At 49.0% G+C, this 14,736-nt stretch overlaps 5 protein-coding genes across 5 annotated transcripts; 3 read left to right on the plus strand and 2 right to left on the minus strand.

The window, feature by feature from the left end:
- Window positions 1–929: 929 nt before the first annotated feature.
- DFJ58DRAFT_312744 (uncharacterized protein) lies at window positions 930–3,723 on the minus strand. Its single transcript, XM_041379783.1, has 6 exons — window positions 3,309–3,723; window positions 2,859–3,260; window positions 2,686–2,808; window positions 1,412–2,634; window positions 1,267–1,353; window positions 930–1,212 (listed from the first exon to the last, which is right to left on the minus strand). Exons 1-6 carry the CDS (start codon window positions 3,597–3,599, stop codon window positions 1,179–1,181), a joined length of 2,160 nt encoding a protein of 719 aa, XP_041245050.1. The 5' UTR covers window positions 3,600–3,723; the 3' UTR covers window positions 930–1,178.
- Window positions 3,724–3,960: 237 nt separating this feature from the next.
- On the plus strand, window positions 3,961–5,684 carry DFJ58DRAFT_877132 (uncharacterized protein; the record flags this gene model as incomplete). Its single annotated transcript, XM_041394470.1, has 8 exons — window positions 3,961–4,056; window positions 4,109–4,180; window positions 4,235–4,509; window positions 4,555–4,761; window positions 4,817–5,030; window positions 5,084–5,297; window positions 5,347–5,596; window positions 5,675–5,684. Coding segments are annotated over 8 exons (1,338 nt in total), but the record flags the coding sequence as incomplete, so codon positions are not given.
- Window positions 5,685–5,759: 75 nt separating this feature from the next.
- On the minus strand, window positions 5,760–6,865 carry DFJ58DRAFT_782735 (D-Tyr tRNAtyr deacylase-like domain-containing protein). Its single transcript, XM_041389860.1, has 6 exons — window positions 6,740–6,865; window positions 6,590–6,686; window positions 6,459–6,525; window positions 6,277–6,421; window positions 6,047–6,222; window positions 5,760–5,991 (listed from the first exon to the last, which is right to left on the minus strand). Exons 1-5 carry the CDS (start codon window positions 6,746–6,748, stop codon window positions 6,139–6,141), a joined length of 402 nt encoding a protein of 133 aa, XP_041245052.1. The 5' UTR covers window positions 6,749–6,865; the 3' UTR covers window positions 5,760–5,991; window positions 6,047–6,138.
- Window positions 6,866–8,482: 1,617 nt separating this feature from the next.
- On the plus strand, window positions 8,483–8,960 carry DFJ58DRAFT_782742 (uncharacterized protein). Its single transcript, XM_041389861.1, has one exon. The coding sequence runs from the start codon at window positions 8,568–8,570 to the stop codon at window positions 8,829–8,831; it is 264 nt and encodes an 87-aa protein (XP_041245053.1). The 5' UTR covers window positions 8,483–8,567; the 3' UTR covers window positions 8,832–8,960.
- A 3,851-nt stretch (window positions 8,961–12,811) lies between these two features.
- On the plus strand, window positions 12,812–14,565 carry DFJ58DRAFT_913402 (uncharacterized protein; the record flags this gene model as incomplete). The annotated part of the gene is made up of 5 exons (XM_041395321.1): window positions 12,812–13,078; window positions 13,162–13,205; window positions 13,688–13,721; window positions 14,046–14,176; window positions 14,252–14,565. 5 exons carry the CDS (start codon window positions 12,812–12,814, stop codon window positions 14,349–14,351), a joined length of 576 nt encoding a protein of 191 aa, XP_041245054.1. The 3' UTR covers window positions 14,352–14,565.
- Window positions 14,566–14,736: the final 171 nt, after the last annotated feature.

Raw genomic sequence — 14,736 nt, forward strand, 5'->3', positions numbered from 1 at the left:
GCCGATTGGCCTTCAATTTTGGTTGGGTGCTATTTTTCTATTATGAGCAGTTAACTGATAAGCAGTAATTATAGATCGTCCAATTGACGCTGCGGAGCATATTGCTCGAGTCTCGGTTGTTCGACGCAGTTTACTCACTTGAAACCTTGCAGGCATGCTGGATCCGGTCAACGACTCATGGGCGCCTGGGCATTCCAATCAGTGGGAGAGGTTTGTCATGTGCCGTTTGTAGTCGGCCGGCGCCACAGCAGCATGACCAGCCAGTGCACAGTTCTTTACTTCACTGCGGGAGCATATCACCGAATGCTGTCGAGGCAGCGCTTAGGCTTTACTATATGGCGCACAATAGCGCCCGAGCCTTCCAACGGATGATGGCGGTCTTCAATCCTGTACGTTCTGGCCGGATTGCCATGTACGCATATTACGAGCAGATGCCCTGATAAGCGGCACGTCTCAACCGGGGTACTTTTGTTCGAACCGTTTAAGGGATCCATAAGGGATGATGGCACGCTATAATGGGCTGAGACACAACGACTTCGCCACGCGTACTAACGATTCTCAATCCGCAGTGGTGACTGCGACTAGTGGCTGATTGTCCTCCTAGGTTTATTTCGTATTTGCAGTTGCTGTCAATGACAGGCGGTATTACCTACCAAATAGATAATCTATCTTGACTGGGGTTGCGTGGCCTTTGCGTATTTTTGCTATTAATCACTCATTCCTTTTAAGGGATGATAGCATGTTGCATAATGTGCTTCGTAGACATCTATCACGATAATGGCCTCGTTATGAACGGTTCCGCTAGTGGTGACTAGTAGGTGTGGTGTGCCTCATATTTCCAATCACCCTTAACTCCAACGTTATGTCAACGGGGTTAGTGGCGTATCATTGGTTGAACTGAGATAGGATGGGATACGTTGCTTGGCCACTTCGTTCCTGTATGCTAGTCTATGTAGACTCATGTTTTCCCTGATACGTGCGACCTTGTATTATAGTACATTCCTGTCTTGCAACTAGGCCGGGTCTTCCCCGCACACGTTATCTTGTCAAAACAGATATGCAAGAATAGATCTAGGGGACTAATAGAACACGCAATCATCTACGATCCACGACAGGAATAGCGACGTCTGCCATTGTAATGTTACATTATTGGATTACACCCAATAAAGGCATTGGGATTAGGGGATGTAGATCTTCGAATACCCATCCACACTTGAGCAAATGAAATGTCAGATGGAGTTTCGTTACGGCCCAGTAGATACTCACTTTCTTCGACAGCAAGGACACGTGTGAGTAGATGCGGACGAACGGGATGCAAGATTTTCGCGGCAGTCATCACACACCGCGAGACATCTGCCAGAGGAGTCAGTGTGACATCGATTCCCAGAAGAAATCGCACTCTGTTACTCACCGACATGGCCAACATATGATTTGGCGTGGCTCAACTGTGCATATCACACAATTTCTCCCTGCCTCGGTGTGCGAGTCTCCAGTACCGCTGGAAGATGATCGTCGGATCGCAGCAACGTCACTCCAGTCGCTGAGGAGGCTGTCACTGCGGTGAGAAGGTGTCGACATAAGGTGCTGGAATCGCTGTCTCGTCATTGGTAACGAGGAATTATGAGTCATATGTGCCACCAAAACCGAGGCAGAAGTCATGGCCGAGGGAGCGGAAGAGAGGTCCGAAAACAAGTTCACAGTCTCGTTTGTGTCTTGCCGTAGAACCTCTTCGTCTTCTTCCTCCTCCTCGCTGCCATGTTCAGACCTCGATGAAGTAGGGCTATTGGAGCCGGTCTGCTCCGGTTCGGAGGGGTAATATTCAAAATCTTCATCGTCTTCGTCCATGGATTCTCCCCTAATGAATCTTTCGTACAATTCTTCTTCTTCTTCGGCTTCATCGGTATCTAGATCTTGATTCCGCTCACTCTTGGTGGCCTCGCTCCTGACTACTATACGTCGAGGAGGAAAGTTGGGCGGCTTTCGCGACCTCCGTTTGAGTACATTCCAGGATTTCATTATCAGCCCCCTGACACATCGCACCACACTCACTCCGAGCCTTGCAAGCTCCCTGCACCAAGCCATATCTACCCAGACGTTCCCTCCAGTGGTTGTGACCTTGACGGTCTTGATTTCATTGGAAAAACCTTTTTTGAAACGACGGTGTTTGACGGAACCTGCGACAGCCGGAGAAAGCGAAGCCACCCCCAAGCGATTCAGTTCCACAGTTCCATCGTTCAAGGGAAGGGGCGCGACCGCAGCAATACCCCCTACTTGGTTCCCAAGGCCCAATACGCTCGACGCCTCGAGACTTGCCGTACCCATGCGTAACAATGCGACCGAGAAGTCTTCGTCCCATTGGGGAAGAAGAGCAGCTTGGTGGCCAAATAGGAGACGGGAGACCGTGCCCTCTGTGGCAATTTGGGTAAAGGCATTGAGGAAAAGAGCTAGAAATACGACGGCTAGAAGGGTAGATTCAAACAGGCAAGGCACGTAGTTGAGCAGAGGATAAGATGAATCTGATAGCCACAGAACTGAATGGAAGTGAGTGAGTGTAAGAAACGACACAAACGCCGATGGAATGAGGCGATGTGATGACCAATCTTGCTTAATCCCAATCAAGTGAATGACTGCGAGCTAGAAGGGGTTGTTAATTATCATCCCACGAGGCGAGGTAAGCCAGCGCACCTGAAGCAAAGGTAATAGAATAGTAAATACGACATGCTTGTCTGGCCGTGAAGTTGAGCCCTCGAGCATTATCCAGTGAGTCACCGGGGAAGAGTAGGTATGCAAAAGAAATGCATAGCCGAGCTTTTTCTTCACGTGAGTGAGTGATGTTGCATATTGCGTTAGAACCGCACCAAATTAAATGGCGAAGGGCGGTGCGTTCCGCCTTCTAAACCATGTGTCAGTCCTTCCATGCATAAAACACTGCAGACAGCGCAAAAAGTGGACCAGCAGAGGTCCGCTGTTTCTCTTTTGGCGACATAAGTCCCCACTGACTGCAACCACGACGAGTTCCACGTTGGAAACTTGTCGGCCGCTTGAGCGAGGACAATGAGCCATATAACGACCATCTTGAATATGAAGTATAGTGAGGGCGAACGCAGCACGAGACGACTTATCGAAGACGATAAATCCAAGGGGAAAACCGAAGGAATGGCAGAGTACGGAAATGTACGGAGCCTTCTGGAGCGAGTAAAACGGTTGATGAATTGGTCCCTGGGGACTACGATGTTCCGTATACGATGTAAGAGAACTGCCTGGTGCAAAGTCAGTCGCAGAATACATCACTCGCGGCTACAACACACCATCATGATTAACCCAAAAACATACCAAGATGTCAGAAAGCTCCATGGACCTGGTAAAGGGGTGGAGACGGGTGGGGGAAGAGACTGTGATAAAAAGACTTCATTGGAGTGCAGGTCATGCCTTTCTGCGAAGGCCAACAAATTCTGCGAATTATGCACCCATCTGTCATCTGCGCCTAACCTCCGTATGCGACCCAGCAAATGGACTGGGAAGGTTAACAGCGTGAAAGATGCCTGGATAACACCTGACTTTGCTAGTCTGAACACTTCACCTGTAGCATTCGCTAACATCGTGTAAAGAGAGGATGATCGAAGCGACCAGCAGTTCAGCCTCGTTGTTAGAACCGTACCATCCCGGGACACCGTTGGTGTCTGTTGGAGCAAACGGCTGCGCACCCCCGACTCTGGCTTAGTCAACAGTACTTATAGTAAGTTATACACTTTTTCAATTGACGCCTTTTTGAATTCGGCCGCCGCGGTGTAAGTAGTATTTCAAGCACTTTGAAGATACTTACATGCTCGCAGCAGCATACATAAACGTATGCAGGCATTCTAACACGCACAGGGCACTCCTGAAATGCTTCACTGTTTCAAAATGTGCGCGTAACTTCTCTATAACGCGTAAATTTGATCCTACCATTCGTGAATTCGTATTTCGTCTCGCTCAGAAACAACCAAGCTTCGGGGGGTAGCGTCTAAAGATGTGCATGTGCTCTCACAGCCTTCTGAATTCTATAAAAATCTACTTGTAAGCACTCGAACCCTCTTTTCATGAGATTTTCCGACGGCGCCCATGCTAGAACATCATCCGTCGTGCACGGCAACGGATTTTTCTGTCGTCATTATACATAGGTTTCTCGGAGACAGAACTGGTACGCACTTCATGCATTCTGTGGTGATGAGATGTTTTTCCTAATAGTCACCAGATAAACGCTTTAGACGATGCACTTCGGAGAAATCCTGGTTTACACCTTTACTTAAACTTGGACTACAACCGGTCAACTCGACCAGGACCATCATCTCCCATTCTCTCCCTTCTTCCCCTCCTACGGAACTATGAGCATAGAGTACATATATCCCTTTTTCGGAGTCCAAAGCTCAGCGCAACGATGTCAAAGATAGTCCCTCCTCGATTCAATGAAGGTTGGGGCACCTGGCATGCCAAAATTTACGGTTCTGATGATGATGTCATGATTAGCGGGTCAGTCATTTGGAACTCAAAAAAACCGAGCTGATAAAATAACAGAGCGAACCTGAACAAAGCATACTTTTCGAACAGACAAGATCGCTATCTGCATTTTAGTGCACAACCTGCTCTTGCAGATTACTGTTTCTCATTCTTGCAGACCTTCTCTGGTTTTTTCGTATCGAGTGCTGGCAACTCCAGATGGACCGGCCCTTCATTGGGAAGACAAGTCTGTTTTGCCGTGGCAGATCCAGTCCAAGGCAGAACGTGTGTTGTCGCAGTTTCAAATGAAACATCTGCTTTCATCTGTGTCCTCTACCAGCAGTGAAGAGCAGGCAAATTCGTCGGATGTAGTCATCTTTCCTGTTATTCAAGCTGGGCAGTTCAATATCCGAGAGGAGGAGCACACTCTGTCGATGCTCTTCGATCACTTCGCATCTCGCGAGTACTGCCTTGATCAAGAACCTGTCATGAATCTGACAAGTGGCTACTTTGGACTATCCAAGGAATACCAGGATCTGATTTTGAAATCCAACGTTGGATGTAGTATCATAGCAGCCAGTCCGAAGGTGAATTTTCCCAAGATCAGCCTGCTGATCATGATGTAACCCGCGTTCCTAGGCAAATGGCTTTCTACGGTTCTGGTGGCTTGTCTGGGCTCATTCCTGAGGGATATACCCTATTGGAGAAACGCTTCATGTCGGCGGTAAGAGCCGCAGGTCGACTTTCTTCAAATGTCCCAGACCACCACAATATCAGCCTTAAAGAGTGGGAGAGGGATGGTTGGACATACCACGCGAAAGGTCAGTGCTTTGGGTTGGAGCGTTATCAGATCTCACGTTTCCCATCCAGGAATTTGGCTTTCTCCTTCAATAGATTCACCGCCGGTCCTCACGCTTTTTGGGTCGACGAACTTGAACTCACGTTCAGCAAACCTTGACACAGAGCTGTCTTTCGTGATGGCAACCTCGTCAGATGATTTACGTCAAAAATTACAGGAGGAAATTCAGGGACTGCATCATTGGGCGGTGCCTTGGAGGGGCGGAGAAAGAAAGGTCAGGTGGCGCACGAAAGCTATTGTGGCTCTCGTCGGTGGGATGTTGTAGGCCGGTTACAGTTATTACTGTCATCTCGCATCTTTCCTGATGTCACACCTCCGAGCCAATGCCGCATAACCCAGCTCACTGTGACATCGTTTTTTCAGAGTGTCCAAACTTGCAAAATTAACTTTCGCAGTTCAGTTTGCCTTGTCGGGAACAATAGCAGAGACAGAACTTGATGAGAAATTTCAATCGTTCACCAACACGAACACTACGAAACGTCTACCTCCGAGTCAGTTGGGCCTGGATTCACACTGGCAGCAGATCTCGAGCCAGCTGCGTCAGCCGTTTGGTTCTTGGCCTCTTTATTGCCGTTCTGACTCGTTTTCTTGTCTGTACCTCCTGAAACCGAAAGATACTCAAACTTCCGAGTATCCAATGTCAGAGTAACAGGTCCCTATGCAGACAGCATGCATCACCGCATAAAAAAGTCCAATAACAATACCCCATACCTCGTTTGTCAACGAGACATCCATCATCGCACCAAACTGCCCGTCTGGAAAAATACATTAACCACGTCATCATGCACTCAACTAGAACGAAACTAGCCTTGTATTCGGTCTGGCACGTACATACGCCGCATGTTCTCGAGAAACGTCGTATACAGTTCTCTGGAGGCATTCGAGGACTGCGGAGGACCAATGAAATCGCCGTTAAATTATCAAGAATTGAAATGGCGCACCATCGCACGATGAAAATCAGGTTTGTTGCCCTTGGTAGTGTTCGCCATTAACGTGAACTGGGAGACGCATAGAACCTCGCCAGCAATGTCCTTAACGCTCGATTTCCACATCGTACCATTCGCATCGAAGACACGGATGTTAAGTCTGTTTAGAAGTAGTGCTAGTGGTCAGCGCGGAGGACAAGGGCCGAAGATCCGTTCGTCCTTGCATTTTGTTCGTCAAGGTTTCGATATCCGCAAGCGTGTCATCTATCCTACGTGAGTACTAGTTGGCTATGTATCTGCACAGGATGAGCGGGATGCATATCCATACCAGTACCGATTCCGACTAGGACCATCAGTCCTCGGGATATGCTCGAAATAACTTTTCCGTCAACTGCGATGCAGGTTAGGTATACTAGCTGTGATAACTTTGCTAATAGGTTTTACCTGATACAGAAGCCGATGCGACGCGTTGGACAACAGCCCTCATCTTGTACTACGCGGCGGGCGGTCAATATTCAATATTCAATATTCAATGCTTATGCCGACCTAGTGATGTGACAGCTGAGCGCTGATGAACCGATGACAGTCCGATGGAAGTTACAGCAATGGTTTGATTACGTACTAAGGATTGGTTGGTGACTCATAATGTATGACTCATGATTCGCACTACGTAACGCGTTGAACGGCAGAAATCTGTTAGTACACCGCATCATCGATCATCCATCACGCATGATATCAATACCGGAACTGGAGTGGCCACGTCAAAACATAGCAGATTCTCACAAGAAGGACACGACAGTCTGTCGGCAGTTACTGATGGACTCGTACAGTCCACTCATGACTATCGGCTCCTACGACTAGTGACTAGTGACGGCAACGCACCTCAGAGAAGAGGGCCGATGTGCACGAGTATGTACTATCACAGAATCAGGGGAGACAGCTGCGGTGAGTTTGGAAGACATTACTTACTCAGTCGTTCGTTCTTTAAATTTATCATACTATCATCATTTCAGGTTGTTTTGTCGTTCCTGTTACAGCTCAGTCAGCTCTCGCCACCCATCCCATTTGTGTTCTAATCGCAACATCGACTCGATTCTCAGGAATTCTAGGGCGTTCCCTTATGATTTGGGGTTCAAAAGTACGCCGTTTCCGTCAACAAGATCAGATGATGTGCTCATCTTGAACTGGTCAGCCGAACAAAAACGGTTTAGTGCATATTTACGGGGGACGGGGATTCCGGACTTTCTAGATTGTGTGGCTCTTCCGTGGAGACTGGTGTTTCATTGTGGCCGCATTGGGATTCCCAACCGCAGATCTCTGGCTCGCATATGAAAGAAATCATTACATTCATCTCCGCATCTCGGAAAGACTGCTCACGTCATTGCACGTCATAGGGACTGCATTGAAGACTCTGGTGGTACATGCCTGTCTGGTGCCAGATTTTTGGGATTGCGGTGGATCTGCGCGCAAATAGCACTATGATAACGGGATTGCCTGTTCACTTTTGAAACCCGATATACGTGCGCGTTGGGCTGGCGTCATCTTCAACTTCCCCTCGCGTAGAGTCTTCCCGAGAAATAGAGCGAGCGGCATAGGTTCAAACACACTGATGTTCGCCTCGGGAAATGCAGCCAGTCTGCAAAGAAACTTACAGGTTGCGACGAACATATTATTTGGAATAGACGTGAATGAGCTCGGGCTCCTGAGTACTACGGGGAAGAACGTGGACGTCTACGTCGGGTTCAGAAAATGAGTGGTGTTTGAGTGTAGATCTGACAGGCACAAAGTATTTGAGACAAACAATCCGTAGGTGCATGCAGCAAGAACACCATGATTTGATGAAGTTGAGAAGCGCGTTGATGGCTATATCGTATGTTCCTTCCGCCATACCGTATTAAACTCATTAAACTCATTAAACCCCTTGCCAGTATCACAAGCTTCTCGGAGATAATCTTGTGCCCCAGATTCGCCGCACGTGCGAGGATATTTTTGGTGCTGCGGAGGTCGGGGCTAGTGATCCTCGTCTTGACAAGGTCAAGTTTAGGACAGTGTTGATTGAAGCTACATCAAGCTACTGAGCTGGGTACGCCTTTATCCATTCATGAAATGTCCCACGACCGACGATGAAGCAAAGTGTATGGTTCCTCTGCTGCTGGGCTGTAGGCAGGTTGTCCTCGTCAGCGATAACCAGTAGTTGGTCGGCTCATTATGAACAAAACAGCTATGCGCGCTGGTCTGACTCATTCACTCTTCGAACGTCTGGTCATACTTGGGATCAGACCCTTCCTCTGCAAGTGCAGCATCACATGCGCCCTCGTTTGTCCGAATTCCCCTCATACATGTTCTATGAGGGCATACTACAGATCGGTGCCACTGCTCCGGAGCGTCTTCGCAAGAATGTCGATTTCCCATGGCCCGCCCCAGGCTTGACCATATTGACATTGTCACACCCCACAGTTCCTACATCTTCAACTATATGCAATTCAATGGGTCTCTTCAGGACTTGTACAACGATATTGAAGTGGTTAGTGTCGACGCCTTATTCGGGATATGCAATTCACCATTTTTAGATGCCTTGTTAATACACTAGGTTAACCACTCACCTGTTGGGGTTCCTTCTCTAATTCGCTCAGAGGAACTGACCATATGCGAACGAGCTTGTCCTCACAGCCAGTAGCGATGAGCTGGCTGTCCTCGGAAAATGCCACACACATGACAACATCAGGGTGTTGGAGTGGCCCCCCGATGGGTTCGAATGTGGTGAGATCAAAGAACCGCGTTTTCTTGTCGCATGATGTGGTGGCAAATTTGGTGCCATTGGGGGTAATGGCTAGTGTGACCAGGTAGTCGGTATGCCCGTACAATTGCACTTGTTTGATTATGTCTCCGGTGGCTGCATCTGAAACTCGGATGTCTTTGCTGCTCCCACTGACAAGACGGTGACCATCTGGAGTGAGTGCGAGTCTGTATCCCCGTTGTTCTATTTTCAACAGTTCTTCTCCATTTGCTGTGTTCCAAACGATGATGTGTTTATCGGTGCCTGCTGCTAGTTTTCTCCCATCCAGGGAGTACGACACCGAGTTTGGCAGGCTGTCCAGTCGGAGTGGTCCGAGCACTATTGTTTCCCGTCTCACTCTTCCAAACGCATATTGTCAAGTCATTTGATGCACTCGCAAATGTCTCGCTGTCCGGTGCAAATGCAAGGTCTCGAAGCAGAATCTTGTGGCCCTTGAACGAGACGGGCTCTCTCTTGACATCTGTCTTGTCTGTTGCAACTTCCCAGACCAGGATGCTTCCATTCCACCCTCCACTCGCAATCCAACGCCCATCGGGGGATGCTGCGACCCTCCAGACTGCGCATTCGTGATTCAATAAGGGCTCCCCCACTTGTTTCCCTGTGTTCAGATCCCATACCCGAAGGGTCTTGTCGGCGGAGCTAGTGACGAGGAGATTCGTACGAGGGATGAAAGCTACGCTGGACACCCATTGTTCATGACCACTGAGCGTGAGTTTGGCCTGAGATGTTTCCTCTTGAGTTGGGGTGGACACTTTGGATGTCCCGTTTCTGCGAGTAGTGACTGGCATTCGATCTTGTCTGGTGTGTTGGTTAGCACGCGCGTTGAGCGGGGGAGCAGACACTTACGTGCGCGGTGAGTGGCGGTCAAGTTGAAAAATTGTATCGGTTCTCGGTCCTGACTCCTCGCGATCGTTGAATCCACGTGTCGGCTTTGCTGCAGACACGTGGTGTCCCGCATACAGGTCGTACGTTAGCCAAACTTTCAACGCGTCTTACGCATGATCGCTCTGGGTGGGCCCGTCATCCTCGTTGGCGATCACCAGGTTGTTTGTCTGAATTCCCACCAATATGTTCTATGAAGGCGCTCTACGGAATGGTGCCACTACTCCCAAACGTCTTCACAAGAATATCGATTCATGTGGCCCGCCCCAAACATCTCGGTGTTCTTCTACCAGAACCTTTGTCAGGAGGAAACATCCCGAAATGAACTTCGCTCCTCAATAGGTACTTCTATGTCCTCACCTCCCAGTTGCACCTGCTTAGCTGCCCAAATCCGAGGGCCAGCGTTCCTATATCGGCAACTGCTTACTGTATGCAGTTCAACGAGTCTCTTACTAAGAACGACTTGATCAGGATTTACAATGTACCATGTTTTTGTACGAGTCTTGCAATACACTAGATTGACCATGCTCGTGATATGACACCATGGGGAAGAAGTACTAGTCAGATATCGTCATTACTCTGTACCACAAGTAACGTTATTTGCAACCAACATTGAATTACATGAGTCTTCGAAGTTCAGATACTTAGGACATGTGGTGATATCTACGTCAACAAAAAGGTTCGGAGGGGAGAGGCCGCTTAGCTGGTGCGCGGAGCAGCAGGACTTGTCCGTAGAGTTTGTGAAAGACACGGGAAGCACCTTGTAAGAACTGCAAAGCAGCCAACGTCCGGGACATGTTCGACGTCCAATGGGGAAGGGTGGTTAGCTGTAGCAGAAGCGTTGGCACTTCCGGTCTGTAACGTCGCTGGGGTAGTTGCATCGACCACATTGGATGTCCCTGCTGGTGGCGTGCTGCTGCTTGAAGCACTAGCGTGGGCTTGCCAATGAGGAGGATGTAGTGGCCTCGCCAGATGTCGTTTTCCACTCTGGGCATTAGCGGTGCACTGCGAGACAATATCAACATCATGAGATGTAAAAAGGTTAGGAAAACTTACATATTTGCCTCGTGTTGCGAAGACGTCCACGAGGGGAATGCTCCGTGACTGAGGAGCATGGCCTTGGGGAGCGGAGGAGCGAGAAAAGAGACGATCCATCATGTTCTTGATTTTGAACCCTTCGGCGTGGCGCGTGGCGGTAGCAGTGCGATTGTTGCGTCCAGGTGGAGAATGTGGATCGAACTATCGAATAATGATGAGACGTGCATCGAATGTACTGTATTATATAAACTTACATCACCGAAAAAACTATTACTAGTATTAGTCGGGATTGGAGCGCGTCTTGGGCGAGGCTGTGGGCCTGGGACGGTTTTCTGCAGGACTGAAGTGAGGGGTAGCACAAATCGACGGGCATGAAAGCATAATATTTTAAGAATTTTCTGTATGACAGGTCAGCATGAAGCATGACACAAGAAGAGAATCTGCTCACCTGTTGCGACTCCTTCTCTGACTCGCTCAGAGGGACTGTCCATGTACGAACGAGCTTGTCCTGACAGACAGTTGCTATGAGCTGGCTGTCCTCGGAAAAGGCCACACCCCAGACGACATCAGGGTGTTCGAGTGGCTCGCTGATAGGTCCGAAAGTGGTCAGGTCAAAGAACTGCGTCGTCTTGTCATGTGATGTGGTGGCGAATTTTCGTGCCATTGGGAGCAATGGCTAGCGAGTAAAAGGGTTCGGTAATAGTACTAGTGTGCGCGTCAAACTGTTTGACGACGTCTCCCGTGGTAGCATCTGATATTCTGATGTCATTCCAATTTCCACTGACGAGACGGAGACCATCTGGAGTGAATGAGATTCGCCATGCCCGCTGTTTTATTTTGAGTAATTCTTTTCCTGTTGCTGTGTTCCAAATGATGATGTGTTTGTCGGTGCCTGCTGCTAGTTTTGTCCCATCCGGGGAGTATGCCACCGAGAATGCCTCACTGTCCACTTTGAGTGGTCCTAGGACTATTTTGCCCGTCTCCCTCTTCCACACGCATACCGTTTTGTCATATGATGCACTTGCAAATGTCTCGCTGTCCGGTGCAAATACAACATCCCAAACCCCTTTCGCATGGCCCTCGAACGGGACGAGCACTCTCTTGAACTCTCTCTTGTTTGTCGCAACTTCCCAGACCAGGATGCTTCCGTTTTCTCCTCCACTCACAATCCAACGCCCGTCTGGGGACGCTGCAACGCTCCGGACTATGGCATCGTGACCCAACAAGGGCTCCCCCACTTGTTTTCCTGTGTCCAGATCCCATACTCGAAGACTCTTGTCGCCGGAGCCAGTGACGAGGAGACGGGTACCATGGATGAAAGCTACATCATGCACAAAACTTTCGTGACCCTTGAGCGTCAGTTCAAGAAAAGGTGCTTCCTTTCGTGTGGGCTGGGAGGGCGGTTTGGGGGATGCTTTGTGAGGGGTGACCGCCATTCAATATTCAATCTTTTTCGGTGTCTCAGTTAGCAGGAACACCGAGGGAGTAGCAATCACTTACATGCGCTATGGTGAGCAGTCGTTAAATCGCATCTTCTGTAAGATACTTATTATCACTGAACCCTCATGTCGGCCTTGCTGTAGACACGTGGTGTCCCGTATACGGTTCAACAACATCTTCGGCGCTTATTCGAGGAGGCTACTTCAGTAGGCGCCGTTTCCTGTGTTTCGACCTATTGTAGTTGATAGAATTTCTGAATTACAGACAGGTTGACCTTGGTTATTGGATGCCAGGAGGAGAAATTCAAAAAAAAGGAAGCGGCAGACTGCTATCGCTTGATCGGACATTCAGAAGGTTCAAGCTCAGTTGGCTAGAACATTTTTACTCGTTGCAATGTTCATCAATCGCTTCCTAAGTAGTAGCATTTTGACCAAGCCATTGTTCAGCGCTCAGCTCGGGATCCTCATTGCCTGCATCAATGCCAAGAAAAGAATCCTAGAATGGGGATGGCCGAGTTGGGAGCAGGTTAATTGGACTTCCATCCAGTCTGTCACAGACAAGAAGGATGCCTTATTAACATGGTCCCAGCAGAGCCACCGCTACCCAGTCTTCCTCGGGAGAATGATGAGCCACTACTATGGGGAAGGTTGCACAATTCGTGTAAGTTACAGTGCCACGCATTTCATTCCCGGGGGGCATTCTGCATTCATGTACCCTCTCAGTATTCCCCGGGGTGATTGCAGGCAAGAGAGTGGAATAACGGGATTCAGGCTGTTGTCGCGACTTCGTGAGTATCAGATTGCGAATATTAATCCCAATCGTGCATCCTCGCTCAGGTTCGTGTCCTGTTCTCCTCCTCGCGGTCCCACTTCAACGCATTTCTCCTAGAACCTGCGATACCCCTAGTTCTAAATCAATGATGCACCCGATGTCGAACACATTAACACAATCGCGATCTGCGGGAACACTAGCAGTCCAGGATTCATGTGCACCTTCGCATGCTTACAAGGCAGAGTCTACACTCCGAGCCGTACAATCACGGCTCACTGCTCTATCATACGCTATCTCCCCGCGAGGGCGCCAGTGACCACGCGCTGCGGGCGGCAGTCTAACTGACAATGCTAACGTCAAATTTTAATTGGTTTTTTCCCCCATCACATGGATATAGGGTTTGCTTCTTCTGCAGTGTAGCTCGGGAAATCAACAGCGTAGGCTAACTACTACTGACTATTCATCCATGTGTCAAGTTCAATACAATCTCGTCACCAGCCTGAACTGCCTTAACTTTTCTACGTGGCGGACGGTGCGAACTGTGTAGGAGGGATGGGAACGGATGACCTAGGGGGCTGTTCTCCGAGAAGGATTCTTTACGATCATCACAAGCTGGTCCAAACATTGCTCAGCATCATTCGCTTCCTCACCTGGCCCGCACAATCAGGCGAATAATGTCCCATGGCAGTGGTCACGTTTCAATTCTCTCTATGTGGCTAAGGTTGTCTTGGACTCCGCTTTCGCAAGGTTTGCAATGCTGCACGTTATTTGATCACCCCGGTCATAGATGATTATCCCTGCGCGATCTATGTGATTTAAACTGTCTATCAAAGCTAATCTATTGGTCACATGGCAGGTTTTGCTTGAACTAGAAGTGTTTTCGTCTTTGGCAGCCAACATATCTGTATCCATCCTCGACTTGGGTTATGCCCGGTACTACGGCTCAGTCGTTACAGCGACCAACATCACCAGTTTCCTTGGAATACAGTATGTGGCTTCTCCGGTTGGTGCGTCCAGTTCTATTTGTTGCGCACAATCTCAGCTCACCCACCAAGCACATAGGCGACTTGAGATGAGTAGCTCTGTAGCCTCCATTGACCCCTCTGGCGTTTGGCTGTTGTCGTTGTTGGTGATCACCAGTAACTTGGTCCGGTTATCATGAACGAGAAAGCGGCGCACGCCCATGTGACAAAATCATTCTTCGAACGTCTCGTTGTACTTGGCAACAGATCCATTCGTCCGCATGCACCCTTGTTTGTCTGAATTCCCTCGAAAATGTTCGATGAAAGCACTCTACGGAATGGTGCCACTGCTCCCGAACGTTTTCACAAGAATGTCGATCGCTGTGGCCCGCCCCAAACATCCCGGTGTTCTTCTACCAGAACCTTTGTCAGGAATAAACATCCTCCAAACTTTGCTCCTCAATAGGTACTTCCATGTCCTCATCTCTCAGTTGCACCCGCTTATCATTAGTCGCAGGACAGAAGGATCCAACAAGGAGAAGATCATGATCAAGTTCTTCAAGTCGGGCGTTGTGCCTGCCCCAA

This window comes from Suillus subalutaceus, assembly GCF_016647625.1.
Source record: "Suillus subalutaceus strain FC151 chromosome Unknown DFJ58scaffold_39, whole genome shotgun sequence".
Lineage (NCBI taxonomy): Eukaryota > Fungi > Basidiomycota > Agaricomycetes > Boletales > Suillaceae > Suillus > Suillus subalutaceus.

Bases quoted from the DNA above. Each gene is read 5' to 3' on its own strand.
- DFJ58DRAFT_782742 (XM_041389861.1), top strand. From the start codon at position 8,568: ATGCGCCCTCGTTTGTCCGAATTCCCCTCATACATGTTCTATGAGGGC.
- DFJ58DRAFT_782735 (XM_041389860.1), bottom strand. The intron at 6,526-6,589 runs GTATGGATATGC...CACGTAGGATAG, and splicing joins CCTAGTCGGAATCGGTACTG to ATGACACGCTTGCGGATATC. The intron at 6,223-6,276 runs GTGCGCCATTTC...GGTCCTCCGCAG, and splicing joins CTGATTTTCATCGTGCGATG to TCCTCGAATGCCTCCAGAGA.
- DFJ58DRAFT_312744 (XM_041379783.1), bottom strand. From the start codon at position 3,599: ATGTTAGCGAATGCTACAGGTGAAGTGTTCAGACTAGCAAAGTCAGGT. The intron at 2,809-2,858 runs GTGCGGTTCTAA...GTGAAGAAAAAG, and splicing joins GCCCTTCGCCATTTAATTTG to CTCGGCTATGCATTTCTTTT. The intron at 2,635-2,685 runs GTGCGCTGGCTT...AACCCCTTCTAG, and splicing joins TTCTATTACCTTTGCTTCAG to CTCGCAGTCATTCACTTGAT.